Source organism: Ictidomys tridecemlineatus, chromosome 5 (genome assembly GCF_052094955.1).
Source record: "Ictidomys tridecemlineatus isolate mIctTri1 chromosome 5, mIctTri1.hap1, whole genome shotgun sequence".
Classification (NCBI taxonomy): Eukaryota; Metazoa; Chordata; class Mammalia; order Rodentia; family Sciuridae; genus Ictidomys; species Ictidomys tridecemlineatus.
The window spans coordinates 92970299-92988613 of record NC_135481.1 but is presented as its reverse complement, the minus strand read 5'-3'; the positions used below and the strand labels follow the sequence as shown (position 1 = coordinate 92988613).

Genomic DNA, 18315 nt, shown 5'->3' with positions numbered 1-18315 from the left:
ATAAATTTAATTTAATTTTTTTTATGTGGTGCTAATCCCCAGCACCACATAAAAAAAATTTAAATTTAAAAATTTTTTAAAAACCCTAAATAAAATAAAGAAATTCTGTGTCCCATCTACAGTAAGTTCAAGGATCGTCTTAGCAACCCATCAAGATCCAGTGTCCAAATGAAAAATGCCAGGGGTAGTGGTGTAGTTCAATGATACAATGACCATGGGTCCAATTGCCGGTAAAGTAAAAATAAGTAAATAATTTATATTTGAGGCAATAAAGGGAAAAAAAATCAATGTGGATGGAATTATTATGAACTGTTACCTATGATGTCAGTTCGGATTACATTTGGTTAGAAATATCATCACTTATTTTAAAAAATTAAGACTTTTGTTTATTACTAGGGCTTGAACCCAGGGGCACTTTACCACTGAATAAAAACTATAATTCTTTTTTGAAACTTTATTTTGAGGTCTTAAGTTGCTCAGGCTGACCTTGAACTTGTGATCCTCTTGCCTCAAGCTGCCAGGTCTTGGGGATAATAAACATGTACCTCCACACCCAGCTCATTTTATGACATTTTTGAAGAATTCATTGAAGTTCATTTTTACCACAAACCATTTTAGAGGTAAAAAAAGGCATACACTTTGTGGATTCTTAAGAATGTAGAAAAAATGATTGTAATAAGCTTTTTCCCAATAACTACAATGTACATTTTTTATTGAGTGTAACTCAATACAATCAACCTCATTTAAGAATAGACATAAGTACTATAATTATCTACATTTTAACTCACAAAGACAAACTTCAAAGCTAAGGCAGTCTATAATTAACAAGATATCCTGAAGCCATCCACTAAGCTCTTCTGTGACTTCCAATCTATATGAGGAATAGAATAATAACATTTCCATATAAAATGTTATTACCAGACTAATCAAGAATTCCACCTTAAGGTGGTCTGGGTTCTACCTCAAAATTACAAATACCTTTTTAACCCATTATACATATAAACAGAATATTTTTATTAGGTTGAAGTTATGTCACAATATCCAAAGAGTGTAATAGACTCAACATTAGAGAGAGGTAAAGAAAAACAAACAAAAAATAGAAAAATTCTGGCCTACATAATATCCATAAAAAAAAAAAATTCAATCCAGACCTTACCTAAAACCTGGCCAGCAATCATTCTGCCATCCTCTCCTGCTACAGCAGCCCGGGCATTTCTCTCATTAACATACTGGACGAAGGCAAAGCCCTTATGGACAGAGCAGCCCACAATTTTTCCATACTTGGAGAAGATTGCTTCCACATCAGACTTCTTGACCACCAGAGTGTTTAGATTCCCAATGAATACACGGGAGTTCATGGAGCGTGGATCTGTCTTGTTGGTAACGTTGCTAGCCATCGTGTTTGATAAGGTTCCTCACAAAGGCGGAAGAACTGTTAGGGAAAAAAAATTTTCAGGTGAAAAAATGGCTAAAAATAATATTCCCTGAAAAAATGTTCTCAGTACTATCACCATGAATACCAAGAGTTACTGGTCAACTTAAAACATTCTGATAGCATCTAGAATATTATTATTCATGGACTAGTGTCCTTCAATATATCCTTAAAAAAACACAAACTTCTGCTCCAGGTTATTCCAAGAGCTCTAGTTGTCATATCTAAGGTGTGAAGGAGGAAACCTCCTCACAGAATACTGTCAACATAACCCTCTTCAAATTCCATTGAATCCTTCTGTAATTTAAGTAGTCCTTAAACAAATTAGAATTCCTATGTTCACTACAGAATTCTGAATTTATCATTCTCATTTATGAGAAGTCTGAGCCACATTGCTTTTACTAAGTCTCATTCATTACCCCTAATAGACAAAATTCCAGATTCTACCACAAACCATTCTTGAGCTACAGCAATGTAGAAACTTAGGCAGAAGTTAGTCTTTTTATACAAAATGCAATCAATAATTCATTCCCTCTAGATTTATCCACTGATTTATCATGTGATAATACATAGCAATCAACTCATAATGACCCTATACTAACTTTTATATGATAACCTTGAATGAGGTCAGGCATTTAATAATTAAAATCGATGGTGATGATGATAAAACTGGTTGGGGGAAGATGTCAAACAAAAGAGAACCAGGGGAACTAAGCCAAAGAATACAATGTTCTCTGATTATTTAAAACCTATAAATAATAGATGTTAAAGGATCAATTCTTCTATAACTCCACTGAAATGCTTTTAAGTGCAAACCTTTATTTCACAGTGTCTTTTATCTTTTAAGTCAGCTGTCCATTCCTCCTCTAATAAGCTCCAATCTTTAACAAGGTTTCAAGAATACCATAAGATTAGTTTATTACCCTTTCATCTTTTTGAAACACTCTGAAGAATCTCAAATCATAGAAAGGAGCAGAGTCTTCTATTTGATAACCATCCAATCCTCAAGTCAATCTTGAAAAACCAGTTTTCATGCATGATATACCATAGTACCAAATACTGTCCACAGAGCTTACATTCTAATGGTATCATTTAAAAATTTTATTGGAGTGATTAATTAAAGATGTTCAAATTACCACATGATCTCAGGTGAAACTTCATCCTACATCTGATATAATACAATGGGAGTCCCTGGAAGGCCAAAGATCATCAACACCACTCTAGATACAGCACCAACAGCATATGTAGCATAATCTACCTTAATCTCCACAAAAAAGCAATTAAGGTAGCCAAACCAAATGTTGATGGACAGCTCTTAACACACATCAGAATTCCAAAATGCCAAGCAAGAAAGATAAATGTTCAAATTCATGGTTATCACTACGTAAGAGAACCAATTTGGAAGAGAACCAATTTGGAGTCTAAAACACTTTGAAATTAAAAAATTCCAAAATAATTAGCTAACATTTACTAAAAAGCAAAAGAAAACAATTTTTTAAAGCAGTTAAAACTGGCAAGAGTCTTTCCTATGCCAATAATGGGTATAAACTAGGCACTTCAATAAAAATTCTGAAGGATAGCCTGGCGTGGTGGCACAGACCTATAATCCCAGCAACTCCAGAGGCTGAGCCAGGAGGATCACAAATTCTAAGTCAGCCTCAACAAAAGCAAGGTTCTAAGCAATGCAGTGAGACCCTATCTCTAATAAAATACAAAACAGGGCTGGGGATGCAGCTCAGTTGTCAAGTATGCCTTAGTTCAATCACCAGTACTGAAAAAAGAAAGAAAATTCTGTAGATACTTGATCTTAAGTCTGTATAAAAAACATCCAATGTCCCCATATCCACTTAACCCATTCCCCAAGAAAAGTACTCAACTACATTTTATAGTAGTACACACCTGTAACCACAACAGCTCAGGAGGAATGCAAATTCTGAGTCACTCAGGAATTTAAGGAGACTGTTTCAAAATGAAAAATTAAAAAATGGCTGAGAATGTGACTCAGTTGTAAAACTTCCTTGGATCAACTCTCCAATACAAAAACTACAAAAAACCTAACCACTATTCTTTGACAGTAACAGCTTCCTTTTAAAACAGTGTCATCAAAACATGATATTACTAGGCAACATCGTATTTTCCAATAAAAGAAATTTAATATACCCTTTAAGGCTTTTTCCAGAAGTTTCCTCCTTCCATCTGTTACCTTAAAATTTTTCTGTGCAAAAACCCAGATAATTTGATCTGTAGTTTTTTAAGAGCAAACAAGAATCACTTCAAAAAGATCAGTGGTAACTGGATATATCTCACATGCATTTTTTTTCTGATTCTGGGGTAACTGGTATTTCCAGCAACTGCTATCTTTAAAATAATCTACAAATAATTTTGAATGATGCAGGAATTATAATCAAATGTCCAAATCAAATATTAGCACAGGGAAAAAAATGCAATGATAAATGATAAGACAGATATTATGTAAGAATTTTGCGCTCAGAAAAGAAAAATGCCAGTGTCTTTTAATGATCTTGTTTGTCATAAATCTTTATACAAAACCCAGGGCTTATCTCCAGTACTGGTTAAAAAAAAAAAAAACTTGGGGCTGGCGATGTGGCTCAAGCGGTAGCGCGCTCGCCTGGCATGCGTGCGGCCCGGGTTCGATCCTCAGCACCACATACCAACAAAGATGTTGTGTCCGCCGAGAACTAAAAAATAAATATTAAAAATTCTCTCTCTCTCTCTCTCTCTCTCCCCCCTCTCTCACTCTTTAAAAAAAAAAACTGCTTTCAATTTTCACATATTTTTCCTAAATTCCAATAAATCAATAAGTTCATGATGGGAAAAATCAATTAACAATGTAAACTTGTAATCCCAGTGGCTTGGAGGCAGAGGCAGGCTGATAGAATTAAAAGCCAACCTCAGCAAGTGAGGCCCTAAGTAACTGAGGGAGAACCTGTCTCTAATAAAATACACAAAAAGGGGCTGGGGATGTGGCTCATCCCCAGAACAAGAACAAAAAAACTCAAGTAATATTAGTTAATAACAATTCCGGTCTCAATTTGTTAAAAACCACATTCCTAGAATAAGGGCAAAAAAAAAAAAAAATCAATTTAAAATTGGTCAAGTCATCAACCCCTTTGCCTTTTTGGAACACTAGAATTAGACCTTAAAAGCAAAGAGTTACAGGGATAAATTAGTAATATCGCAGGTTATCAAACCACAGGCTGTTTTTCCTGTAAGTATATACTACAAAGAGGCAGATACAAGTTATTTTCCTATTGGGGATTTCAAGTAGTCCTCTAGTCACCTAACCAGCTAATGACATACAATGGTCTATGGGGTGGAGACTAAAGATGGCATCACACTGACTTTTCCACTGTTGAACCATACAACTTGCTTCAGATTAAAAAATTCAAAACCTTCCTATATAATTTTATGCATTCCTATCTCTTAAAACCTGCAACTAAGCCTGGCACAGTGGTGCACACTGTGTAATCCCAAGTTGGAGGCTGAGACAAGAGGATCAAAGCCAGCCTTAGCAAAGGCGTGGGCTAAGTAACTCAGTGAAACCCTATCTCTTAAACAAAATAGGATAAATGCTCTGAAGTTCAATCCCTAGTATCCCAAAACAAAAAAAACGTGCAACTTAAAACCTATACAACTCCACAAGCCCAACATGCTATGTGTAAACACCCTTTCCCTTCATTTCTTAAGAGAATTTTAAAAATAACATCACTAGAGGGCAGCAGTGAGTCAATAATTTTAAAAGAATAATATTGTCTGGTGTTTCATCCTTTTTCAATTTAATAGTATTACCGAATTTCTCTGACCTCTTACAACATTATCATCTGGGTTAAATTGTCTTTACATACTTCAGCTGTTATTTTTGCCATTATTCTTTTTGGGATTCTTTCTCATAACTACTTTCATATTACTTTTTACCTCTCTGGGCCTGTTCCTTGTCCTGGGCCTCCAATGGATCCCTTAATGCATTATCAACAAAATCTCCCTTCCGACCTCTTCAGATCCAATTAATGGCCCATAATCTTTTGGGGATAGAGGAAGAAAGGTGTTTTAATTTGTTCTATTCCCAAGGCTCTATACCAAAAATACTGACATGACCTCACAGTATAGATGGAATTCTAGCATGGAAATCCAGTACATTTTCAAAACATAAAAAAACAAAGTTGGCTATTTTTATTTTTTCTTTTATAATTTAAATGGTACCATACATTGAACCCAGGGGAGTTTCACCACATAACCACTTAATCAGTCTTTATTATGTTTTGATACAGGGTCTACATTACTGAGACTGTCCTAAAACTTGCCATCCTTCTGCTTCAATATCCTGAGTCATGGGATTACAGGTGTGCACCTCTACACCTTGCCAAAGCTGAGTTATTTTTAAATAAGCTATGCTAACAGCAATTTTAGAATAAGACCTAAGAGAATATTTAAGATGCTGTAAAATAATGAGTAGAAACGTATAAGTCAACTGTTAGTTAGCCCTCTTTAAAAAGTTCCCAATGACCTAACTTGTTTTGTGTTTCTCCCCTCTCCTGGAGGGCACTTAACCACCAAATCAAAAAAAAATTAAAATTAAAAGCTCAGTCACTATTTTGAAGCTTAGTTTTAATAAGTTACTTGAGGCTTTATTAAACTGCTGAGGCTGACTTTGAACTTGCAATCCCTCTGCTTCATGTGTCCAGAGCCACTGGGACTACAAGTATGCACCACCATGCCAGTCCCACAAATCTTATTTTTTTTTTCTCCCTTGGAGGGGGTACTGGGGATTGAATTCAGGGGCACTCAATGACTGAGCCACATCTCAGGACTATTTTTTATTTTTAGAGACAGGATGTTACTGAGTTGTTTAGTGCCTCGCTAAATTGCTGAGGCTGGCTTTGAACTTGCCTCCTGAGCTTTTGGGATTAAAGGCATACACCACAGTACCCAGCCACAAAACCAACTCTTTTTTTTTTTTGAGAGAGAGAGAGAGAGAATTTTTAATATTTATTTTCTAGTTATCGGTGGATACAACATCTTTGTCTATACATGGTGCTGAGGGTCGAACCTGGGCCGCAGGCATGCCAAGCGAGCGCGCTACCGCCACATCCCCAGCCCACAAACCCAACTCTTAAACAGTAAAATAAATTACAGATATTTCAAAACTTTCATGAAAGGTGAATTAAATAGGGAGGAAGGAGAAAAAGGAAAGACCAAACATTGGAGACTAAAAAAGAACAAATCATATTTCATGTATATATGATCATGTCAATAAACCCCACTATCACCTATAACAACAAAGCATAAACAAATTAAAAACAAAAAAGAAGGACTGGGGATGTATCTCAGTGGCAGATCACTAAAGTTCAACCAATACAATAAACATAGTGTAAATCTAACAATTGTCAAAATGCAAATGATACAAAACAGTACTAAAAAAAGTAACAACTAATTAAAACAAAAAAATTAAAAAATTTTTAAAAAGAGTCAAAAGACACAATATCTAAAATAAATGCAATTAAGTATGAAAAATAGAGTTTAAAATTAAAGAAATTTCAAAGTAAATAAAAAAGAACTTCAAGCTGAACAACTCAGTGAGACACTGTCTCTAGATAAATTAAACAACAAGGCTAGGTCTGTGGCTCAGTGGTCAAGTGTCCCAGAGTTCAATCCCCTGAAAACAACCCAACCCCCAAAATTTCAAGGTTTCATTTATTTTATTTTTTTTCATTTTACTTTTTTAAGTAATTTTTTTTTGCACCAACAGGCACATTTTGAAGAGAAAATGGCAGTATTTATTTTTATTTTTTTGTTTTGAGACACAGAATTTTAATATTTTTTAGTAATCGGCGGATACAGCATCTTTGTATGTGGTGCTGAGGATGGAACCCGGGCCGCATGAGAGACAGGCGAGTGCGCTACCGCTTGAGCCACATCCCCAGCCCTCAAGGTTTCATTTTTTAAAAAATGTTTTTTAGTTCTATTTTTATGTAGTGCTCAGAATCAAAACTAATGCTTCCCATGTGCAAGGCAATGAGCCACAAACCCTCATTTTCTTAACCTATATGATAACCAGTTTCACAATGGAAAAAAAAGAAGCTCACCAAGTGCTTCTTGGGCATGAACCAGGACTTGAATTACCCAGTACAAATTATTCACTATTGGGGGAGGTAGGGAATGTGAATGCACTTCTACAATGCACTTCTTCACCACCTAAACTCTGTGACCAACAAAACTATCAGTAATTATATGTAAACCTTATATGCCTCTTCATGTGACATCAAAAACACATACCACTACCTACACTATATTCACAACTTAAATCCAGAATGGGGAAAAAGACAACTTGAAGCTTTTGTTACATCATGCACAGTGAAACACACCTGTAACCCCAAGGAGTCAGTAAACTGAAACAAGGAGGATCAAGGGTTTAAAGCCACTGTACACAACCACAAGGCATGCTTAGCAAATCAGTGAGATCCTGTCTCTAAATAAAATACAAAATAGGGCTAGAGATGTAAGTGTTCCTGGGTTCGATCCCAGGTACCCATCCTGCCCCCAAAAAAATTAATTAATGGCTGGGGGCTGAGGATGTGGTTCAAGCGGTAGCGTGCTCGCCTGGCATGCGTGCGGCCCGGGTTCGATCCTCAGCACCACAAACCAACAAAGATGTTGTGTCCACCGAGAACTAAAATAAATATTAAAAAATTCTCTCTCTCTCCCCTCACTCTCTCTTAAAAAAAAAAGAATTAATGGTTGGGATTTCCCTATACCAAAAGAGCCAATGGGGGGCCACTTTCTATAAGAAAGCCGTGCGAACCCTTATTTATTAGAATGGAGGAAGAACATTTTTTGGGTGACTAATTTAATATTCCTACTGTTGAGACACAGCCATGGCCATTTGTAAGCAAAATGTCTATTAACTTTAAAACCTTTCAGTAAGAAAAAAAAGTGTTTGGAGAGCAAAAACAGCAATCTACACAGTTGCTATCAAAAGAAAGGAGGGCCAAAAACATGACATTCTAAGTAACTTTTTAGGGCTGGGTATGGCTCAGAGGAAGCTTAACATGCTTGATGTCCAGAGTTTAATCCCCAGCAATTGCTGACACAACCACCCAAACAAGGTGGGGGGGGGGTGGCTTTGTAGAGAGCAACTCAAAGGTCTGAGAGGGGATGACATCAACCTCAAGGTCAGTCTGGACAATTCAACTCTTACTAAAAATAAAAGGGCATTTAAGGGATGAGCTCTGCTTTTAATGGGTTCTATCCATAAACTTACAGGGAGTAGGGGTGGCTTTTTACATCTGGTACTATAACAAAAAATGATACATGCCAGCTCACTTACTTTAAGCAAGATCCAAAAGAGTACCAAAATCATATCTTTTTCTCCTATCAAATTTGCTAATGGCTGGACATGGTGGTGCTGGCCTGTAAATCGGGCCAAGGTATAAAGATAGCAAATTCAAAACCAGCCTCAACAACTTAGCAATATCCTAAGCAACTTGGCGAAACTGTCTCAAACTAAAATATATAAAAGGAATAAGGATATGGCTCAGTGGTAAAGTGCCCCTGGTTTCAATCTCTGATACCAAAAAAAAAGCTAATGAACAGATGATCATTTAATGGGGGAAGAAGACACTTCTACTTCCTAGTATATGTTCCATATTCCTGTATTATCATTTGAAATTTCCTTCTTGGGAGGAAGGAGAGGTAGTGGGGATTGAACCCAGGGCATCACACATACTGAGGTACAATACCATCCCTGAAAATTTTTACTAACAGGTAAAAGCTAAGATGGTAGATCCATATTAATGTGGAATTTCTATCATATCCGGTTCTATCGTATCCTGTAAACTTTGTTGTAAATCCCGATGAAAAGAAGCATTCAATAGGCATTGGGCAAAAAATGTTTTAGAGTACTAAATAAGTGGAAAACGCTTACAATACAATATCTAAAAACTACACAACACTAGTAAAATATATACATATGTAAACTCTATGAAAGAGAAAAGACAAAAGCATTCAAATGTTGATAGATTACCTTTCTGGGTATGGTGGTAGGGTAAAAGGGACTGAAAGCAGGGTGTTGCATATGCTAGTCAAGTGTTCTATCAGGAGCTATAGTCCTTGAGACAGTCTTGTGATCCTCCTGATTCCACCTTCTAAATAGCTAAGATTACAATTGTATGCCAACACTTTTCTAGAACATCTGCTGGCACCAGGAGTAGTTCCTTTATGTCCATCAGTTTCTTTCAAATCTTCTTAATTAAAACATTTTTAAAATAAAGAGTTCCTTATTAAAGCATGAATAAGTAACACTACAATAAAAATGAAAGTAAGCCTGGCACAATGGAGCACTGTAGGTGAAATCCTGTCTCTAAATAAAATACAAAAAAGGGCTTGGGATGTGGCTTAGTGGTTGAGCGTCTCCTGGTAGCCCCTCACCAAAAATCATAAGTGTTACAAATATTTCCAGAATGTACACTAAATCACATATGGTTTTACTGCACTCAACATAAATAGGATGCTCCAATTCCCTCTGAGAGAACCTCTATATGCCACAAAAGCCTCGAAATTACAACCTAAAGATACTAAAACCACAAACTTACTTCATCTAAGTTAGCTACCTTGATTTCAATGTCTGCCTACTTATTACTAATTAAATTTTTCACTGACAAAATATTTTATTGCAACTGCTCTCATTCTGGTCATAATCTGTGAAAATAAGAAATGTTTTCTCTGAAAAAATTTGTTTAATATCCCTTTTAGGGCTGGGGATGTGGCTCAAGCAGTAGCGCCCTCCCCTGGTATGCATGCGGCCCGGGTTCAATCCTCAGTACCACATACAAAGATGTTGTGTCTGCTGAAAAACTAAAAAATAAACATATATAAAATGATGATGATAATAATAATAATAATAATATCCCTTTTAACACAACAGTCCAAACTTGGCTGCTTTTATAATGATTAAGAGTGAAACATGGGGCTGGGGTTGTAGCTCAGTGACAGAGAGCTTGCCTTACACATGAGGGACTGAGTTCGATTATCAGCACCACATAAAAATAAACAAAGATTAAAAAAAGAATGGAACATAACTTCGATGTTATTCAGAAGCAATTATTTCTGCAAATGTTAGCACTGTCGACACATGCACATCATGAATCCTGATTAGATAAATCCCCTATCCTTTTCTACTTATTAATGTAATCTTAACTGTCTTCAATTCTTCCAATTTTTTTTGTTCACATCATGCAGGGGTGTCCATTTCATAAAAATTCATTCTTTTTAAAATCTAGTTCACAGACCCTAAAGAATACAGGTCCAATCTGTATATTTCACAATTTGATTTCTTTCCATATATTATTCAATTATATACCTATTCACACAAATTCAATCCAGTTCTGTCAACACTTATTTCCCCCGCTAAGTTACTAGGAATATAAGCTATAGGCATTTAAGCACTGAAACATCCCAGGATCTTTTATTTATTTTTTTTTTTTTTGGATGAAGGTTTAAGATACTTAAACCTTGCTAAATTTCAGAGGCTGTCTTTAAACTTGCAATCCTTCTGCCTCAGCCTAGAGTTGCTGTGATTACAGGAGTGTGCAACTACAATCAACATGACATTTAGAATACAGTAAATAATGGACTGGGGTTGTGACTCAGTGGTAAAGCACTTGCCTAGCATGTGAGAGGCACTGGGTTCTATTCTCAGGACCACATAAAAAAAATAAAATAAATGCATTGTGTCCATCGATAACTAATAAATATTTTTAAAACAAAATACAGTAAATAATAGGCTAGGGAGATAGCTCAGTTGGTAGAAGACTTGCCTTGAATGCTAGAGGCCCTGGGTTTAATCCCAGCACCACACACAAAAAAAAGCCCTAAAATACAGTAAATAAAACATTAAATATGGTGTCTTGATTTGTACAACAGTTGCTAGTACTTCATCATTTGATATTATTACTATATACCAATAAAAAGAGGTAATTAATACAGAAAAACGATATTTTTAAAAAAAACTTTTCATGCAGGGCTCAGTGGAATACACGTTATCCCAGTGCCTCTGGGGGCTGAGGCAGGAGGTCAAGTTCAATTGCTCAGAGGTAGGGCACTTACTTGGCATGTGTGAGTTCTACTCCCAGCACCACATATATATACATAAATAAGGGCTGGGGATGTAGCTCAAGGGGTAGCGTGCTCGCCTGGCATTCGTGCGTCCGGGGTTCAATCCTCAGGACCACATACAATCAAAGATGTTGTGCCCGCCGATAACTAAAAAATAAATATTAAGGCGCGCGCAAACGCTCTCTCTCGCTCGCTCTCGCTCTCTCCCCCTCCCTCTTTAAAAAAAATATAAATAAATACATGAATAAAATAAAGCTCAATCAACAACTTTAAAGAAAAAGAATTCTTCTGAAGAAAACAATATGTATTTAAGAATAAAGAAATTAGAAAACAGGGCTTGGGAGGTAGCTCAGTGGTAGAGCATTTGCCTAGCACATGTGGGACCTTAGGTTCAATCCTCATCACCACATAAAAATAAATTCATAAAATAAAAGGTAGGGGCTGGGGATGTGGCTCAAGGGGTAGCGAGCTTGCCTGGCATGCCTGCGGCCCGGATTCGATCCTCAGCACCACAAAGATGTTGTGTCTGCCGAAAACTAAAAAATAAATATTTAAAAAAAAATAAAATAAATAAAATAAAAGGTATTGTGCCGATGTAAACTAAGAAAAATTTTTTTAAAAAATTAGAAACAAGGCTTGGCACAATAGCACACAACTGTAATCCCAGCAGCTTAGGAGACTGAGGCAGAAGATCAAAAGTTCAAAGCCAGTCTCAGCAATTTAGCAAGGCTCTAACTAAGCAACTCAGTGAGACCTTGTCTCTAAATAAAATACAAATCAGGGCTAGGGATATGGCTCAGTGGTTAAGTGTCCCTGTGTCCATTACCAAAAAAAAAAAAAAAATAGAAGGACCCAGAAGTGAATGAATATTAAATGACTTCCAGTTTATCAATCCAACGGAATACAATTACTTAAAATAGACACCATATTGGCAGAGAGATATTCAAGATGTTAAAGAGCATACTCAATATCTAAATTATCAAGATTATACACCAAGGTGCTAACAAAGAATGAGGTGAAATGTTAGCTTTTTATGAGTTTCTCAATTTTTAACACTATGTAATTTTTTCTTTCTCTAAAGATAACATAATATTATCTGGAACTTAATGATCATGATATACACCTAGCCTAAAGTGGAAGAAATCTTTTCTATAAATCCCAAAATATAAATTGGGAAAGTTGAACATTTCCCTTCCTCATAAACAATTCACATATGAAATCAAGGAAGAGTAAGTATCTCTAGGGCACCAAAAAGTTCAACAAACAAAATCAAACAAAAAAAAAAACAAACAAAAAGTCCCAACAAACATTTCTCTCTACATTCTCAACCTTCACAGTTAAATGGCATGAATATCTGAGAGTTGCCATCAAGCTTAAAAGTAACCAGACTTCATCATATATTTAACTAAGGCAGATTTTTGGTTACACACTTGAGCTTTTTTGTTGTTGTTGTTGTTTTTAACTTGTGATCATCCTGCCTCAGCCTCCAGAACTCCTCGAATTAAAGGTTTACACCATCATGCCCAGCTGTTATGTTTTTGAGAGACAGGATATCCCTAAATTCCCCAGGATGGCCTCAAACTTGTTTTTTCCTGCCTCAGCCTCCCAAATTGCTGGGATTACAGACCTGTGCTACCACACCTTATCATTTCTAAGAAAACTGGAAACCTGTGTGAATGACAATAAAAACATGGTGCACCATGAAAAGCCCCTATTGAGGAAAACAGCTTTACACTTGAGATCCATCTACTAAAATTTTAAGATCATAATCTAGAAATAAAGGAAAACAAAGCAACATGTTGATCTAGATAGTATATACACAGGAATTCGCTATGCCGTTCTTTATAAGTATTCTCTTTTACATAAAAAAAGGAAAAATAAGTTATTGTGACAGAACTTTTATGAAAAGTTACATTCTCTTAATGTGAATCCATCTACAGCAATCCATCTACAACTACGAACATAAAAATAAATAACTAAAATAAAGGTATTATGTCCAACAACAGATGAAAAAAACTAAAAAAAATAATGAAAATGTTAATATGGAGGTCTTAGTCTGAACAGCAAGGGAGGAAAACACTTTTATGCTTTTTATTTTTATTTTTGTGGTAATAGGGACTAAACCTATCGGCACTCTTACAAGTGAGCTACCCACCAAGACCTTGTTGTGGGGTACAGGGTCTCCCTAAATTGGCTAGAGTGGCCTCAAATTTCAGAATCCTCCAAATTTTGCACCTACCATGATTCACAAATGATTACAGATTCTGGTCACCGACAAGAAATAGTATCTGTCTAAAAGCAGATATTTCAAGTAATGCACAGTGGCGCACACCTGTAATCCTAGTGGTATTTGAGGTACGTGAAACAAATTTAAAAGCAATCTAGCAAGACCATGTGTCAAAATAAAAACAGGATGTGGCTAAGTTTCTGTGTGTCCCTGGATTCAATGCCTGGTCCCAAAAACAAAAAACTCAGATAATTAACCTATGCCTATTTCAAAATGGTACACATATTTCTTTTTTTTTTTTAATTTTTAGTTGTAGTCGGACACAATACCTTTATTTATTTTTATGTGGTGCTGAGGATCGAACCCAGGGCCTCCCATGTGCTAGGTAAGCGCTCTACCACTGAGCCACAACCCCAGCCCTGGTACACACATTTCTGATTACTAGCTTTCACTTTTAGCTCCTCCTATCCGTACAGCTGGCTTAAATTTATTAATTATCTTTATATATTTTAAGTCGTTTCAAAATTCGTAGGTTATTTTTATAAACTACTACTTCAAAATTAAATAAAACATGTACACAATAGTCCTTAAAATTTTTCCAAAACAATCAAAAACATTTGCTTGGCACTGGACTTCAGTAGCAGAAGGCTTGCTCAGCAGGGGTGAAGCACTGGGTTCAAACTTTAGCATGACATAATTTTATGGACATTACTTAGTAAAATCTCATTTTATTTATCCTCAATCCATCCAATAGGATAGCAGTGCTAACTATCAAGAAAAAAAGGGGGGGCTGGGGATGTGGCTCAAGCGGTAGCGCGCTCGCCTGGCATGTGTGCGGCCCGGGTTCGATCCTCAGCACCACATACCAACAAAGATGTTGTGTCTGCCAAAAACTAAAATATTAAAAAATTCTCTCTTTAAAAAAAAAAAAAAAAAGAAAAAAAGGGGCTGGGGGGGTTGTCTTAGGAACGAAAAGCACACTACAGAATTATATGGAATGCCTCACTTAATACTCTAGAGTAGGATTTTAGGGCTATAATTTGTATTTAACAGTGATAATGACTGCAGTCATTTATTGAAGTCAGGGATGGTGGTGCCTATCTGTAATTACCAGCAGCTCAGGGAAGATGAGACAAGAAGATTCAAAGTTGGAGGTCCCCTTAGCAACTTAGTGAGACCCTGTCTCAAAATAAAAAAAATAAAATAAAATGGGATAGTTATAGTGGTAAATTGCCCTTGGGTTTAATTCCCGGTGCAAAAAAAAAAAAAAAAAAAAAAAACAAATAATAGAGTGTAAATGCAGTAGGATTCACTACAATTTCTTAAGGTTGGTTAAGTCCATGGAGATTCACATACTACTCTATTTTTGTGTATAAAGTTTTTCCACAACTAAAAGAATAGCAGGAGACGGCATGGTGGCACACGCCTATAATGCCAAGATTATTAGTAGGAGGAAGCACAAGAACAGCCAACTTCAAGGCCAGCCTGGGCATGTCAGGAACTGTCTCAGAAAAAGGTCTGGGGATGTAACTCCATGTTAAGATAGCTTGTCTATTATGTGCAAGGTCCTAGGTTCAATCTCTAGTATCCACACCCCCCATCCAAATGAACACCAAGACTATGCCTGTAGCTAAGTGGCAGGGTACTATGCCTGTAGCTAAGTGGCCTATTATACACCAGATCCTAGGATCAATTCAACACCACAAAAAAGTAACACCAAATATATTCATGTACACATGTGAATCCCAAACTATACCCAGAGACAACCTGATAGCTGTATTTATTTATTTATTTATTTTTAAAATTTCTTTTTTTTTTTTTTAAAGAGAGAGTGAGAGAGGAGGGAGAGAGAGAGAGAATTTCTTAATATTTTATTTTTAGTTCTCGGCGGACACAACATCTTTGTTGGTATGTGGTGCTGAGGATCTTGCTGAGGATCGAACCTGGGCCGCACGCATGCCAGGCGAGCGCGCTACCGCTTGAGCCACATCTCCAGCCCTGATAGCTGTATTTAGAAAATCCAGGAACATGTCCTTCTCTGAAAACATCTTATTATTCAATGACCAAACCCTTCAGACTATTAACAAGACAAGATCAAATCGTAAACCAGAATCGACAAAACCAGAAATATAAGTGACCACTGTCAATAAGTAGGTAAATTCTTATCAACTTGCAAAGAACTGGGGTTTTAAAGATTTATATGACCTTCAATTACACTTCTGGGGCTTGATTCTAAAATAATTAATGGGCTGGAAATGTGGCTCAGTGTTGCTAACAAAAAAAAATAAAATGAAGCTAACAAAGTTAGTCTTAAGATTCTCCTAATCTTATAATAGGCCCCCCAAGGGTCCAACTATAGAGTAAAATACAATGTTGATAAAATAATGTAATGTGATGCTATGGAATTTAACTTTTTTTATATCTGAATTTACTAACACAAATGTTCAGGTTAAATAGCAAAAAATACCACTACTTAAATATATATGCCACAGAGGCCGAGGCTGTAGCTCAGTGGTAGAGCACATGCCTTTCATGTGTGAGGCACTGAGTTCAATTCTCAGCACCACATATAAATAAACGAATAAAGGTCCATGCACCTAAAAAAAATAAATATATATGTGCCACATGAGATTCTGAAATATCTACAAAAAATCCTAGAAGAACAGAAGAGCACAAAAAAAAACCTTTCATCTTTGGGTAACTTAAGTATATCAGTTTTTTGGGCTGGGGATGTGGCTCAAGCGGTACCGCGCTCGCCTGGCATGCATGCAGCCCGGGTTAGATCCTCAGCACCACATACAAAGATGTTGTTTCCGCCGAAAACTAAAAAATAAATATTAAAATTATCTCTCTCTCTCTCTTAAAAAAAAAAGTATGTCAGTTTTTGACTCATTTACATTTTCTAAGGGTTTATGAATAATTTGGATTAAAGTTATAATAAAGATGGGATAGCTTTCATTAAATTCACATTAATCAAGTCATGTGATTAAGTCATGTGATTAGTCAACCCTTCAAATTTCAGTAAAACTAAAGTTTAAACACTACCCAAGGCCTGGGGATGTGGCTCAAGCGGTAGCGTGCTCGCCTGGCATGCATGCGGCCCGGGTTCGATCCTCAGCACCACATACAAACAAAGATATTGTGTCTGCAGAGAACTAAAAAATAAATATTAAAAATTCTCTCTCTCTCTCTCCTTTCTCACTCTCTTAAAAAAAAAAAAAAAAAAACACTACACAAATGACAACTCTGGCATAATTGAGCTGGGAATGGTGGAACACCACTGTAATCCCAGCAGGATGGGAGGCTGAGACAGGAGGATCTGAAGTTGGAAACCACCCTCAACAATTTAGCAAGATAGTAAGCAACCAAGTGAGACCGGATCATAACAAAAAGAAAAAGAAAACTTTTACAAAGATGCTGTGTCCGCGAAAAACTTAAAAAAATAAATAAATATTAAAAAATTCTGGGCTGGGGATGTGGCTCAAGCGGTAGCGTGCTTGTTTGGCATGCTTGTGGCCCGGGTTCGATCCTCAGCACCATATACAAACAAAGATGTTGTGTCTGCCAAAAACTATAAAATATTAAAAAAAAAAAAAACTCTTCCTATATATTATTCAAGAGTGTCTAGAAAAGACTCTCTGGCTTGAGAGTTATATTAAATTTTTTTTCTTTTTTTTTTTGACCAGGTATTGAACTCAGGGGCATTCAACCACTGAGCCACATCCCTACCACTCTTTTGTATTTTATTTAGAGACAGGGTCACACTGAATTCCTAAGTGCCTCACCACTGATGAGTGTGGCTCTGAACTCAGGATCCTCCTGCCTCAGCCTCCCAGAGCTACTGGGATTACAGGTGTGCACCACCCTCCCCAGGAGGCTCCCATCTCAGGATCAATGGTAAATGTAAAGAGGAAACAGGAAGATAATTTCCTCTTGGTCAAAAATCAAATCAGAGAAGCAGCAGAAAAAAACAAAAAGATGTTCTCGAATCTTATACAGCTACCTCTTAGAAATAGGCAGGCTTTGACTTGTATAGCTCTATACCATATACAAGCAGACAAATGAGAAATTATACTCCATTTATGTATGATGTGCCAAACCAATTAGATCAAACAGAAGAAAATTTTAAAAAGAAATAGGCATTCTTGCTGTGTGTGGTGGCACACACTTATAATACCCAAAGCTCAGAAAGCTGAGGTAGGAAGATGCCAAGTTCAAAGTGAGCCTCAGCAAATTAGCAAGGCTCTGCCTCAAAATAAAAAATGGGCCAAGGACGTGTCTCAGTGGTTAAGTGTCCCTGGGTTCAGTTCCTAGTACAAAAAAAAATAATAAATTAAATTTAAAAAGGAGAAAGCCATGCTTTCTCCCTGGCGAATAATTTTTCAAAAATAGCATGGTTTGTCCAAATTTGTACTGCATGTACATGAAAATTCTAACTTCAACAAAATCAAGTTTTAAGGCTATTCGTTTCAAGTAGTAACACTGATTCTTTACTAACTCTCCTATGCAGACCATAGATGCTACT

The 18315-nt window shown here is 36.4% G+C and overlaps 1 protein-coding gene across 11 annotated transcripts in view; it reads right to left on the bottom strand.

Moving 5' to 3' along the window:
* Hnrnpc (heterogeneous nuclear ribonucleoprotein C) overlaps nt 1-18315 on the bottom strand; it is a 56955-nt gene that overhangs the window by 23058 nt on the left and 15582 nt on the right. For all 11 annotated transcript variants that reach the window (XM_078050399.1, XM_078050400.1, XM_078050403.1 and 8 more), the window contains one exon: nt 1157-1432. In XM_078050399.1, the coding sequence (XP_077906525.1) occupies nt 1157-1397 (241 nt within the window). In that variant the 5' untranslated portion in view covers nt 1398-1432. The remainder of the gene's footprint in view (nt 1-1156; nt 1433-18315) is intronic.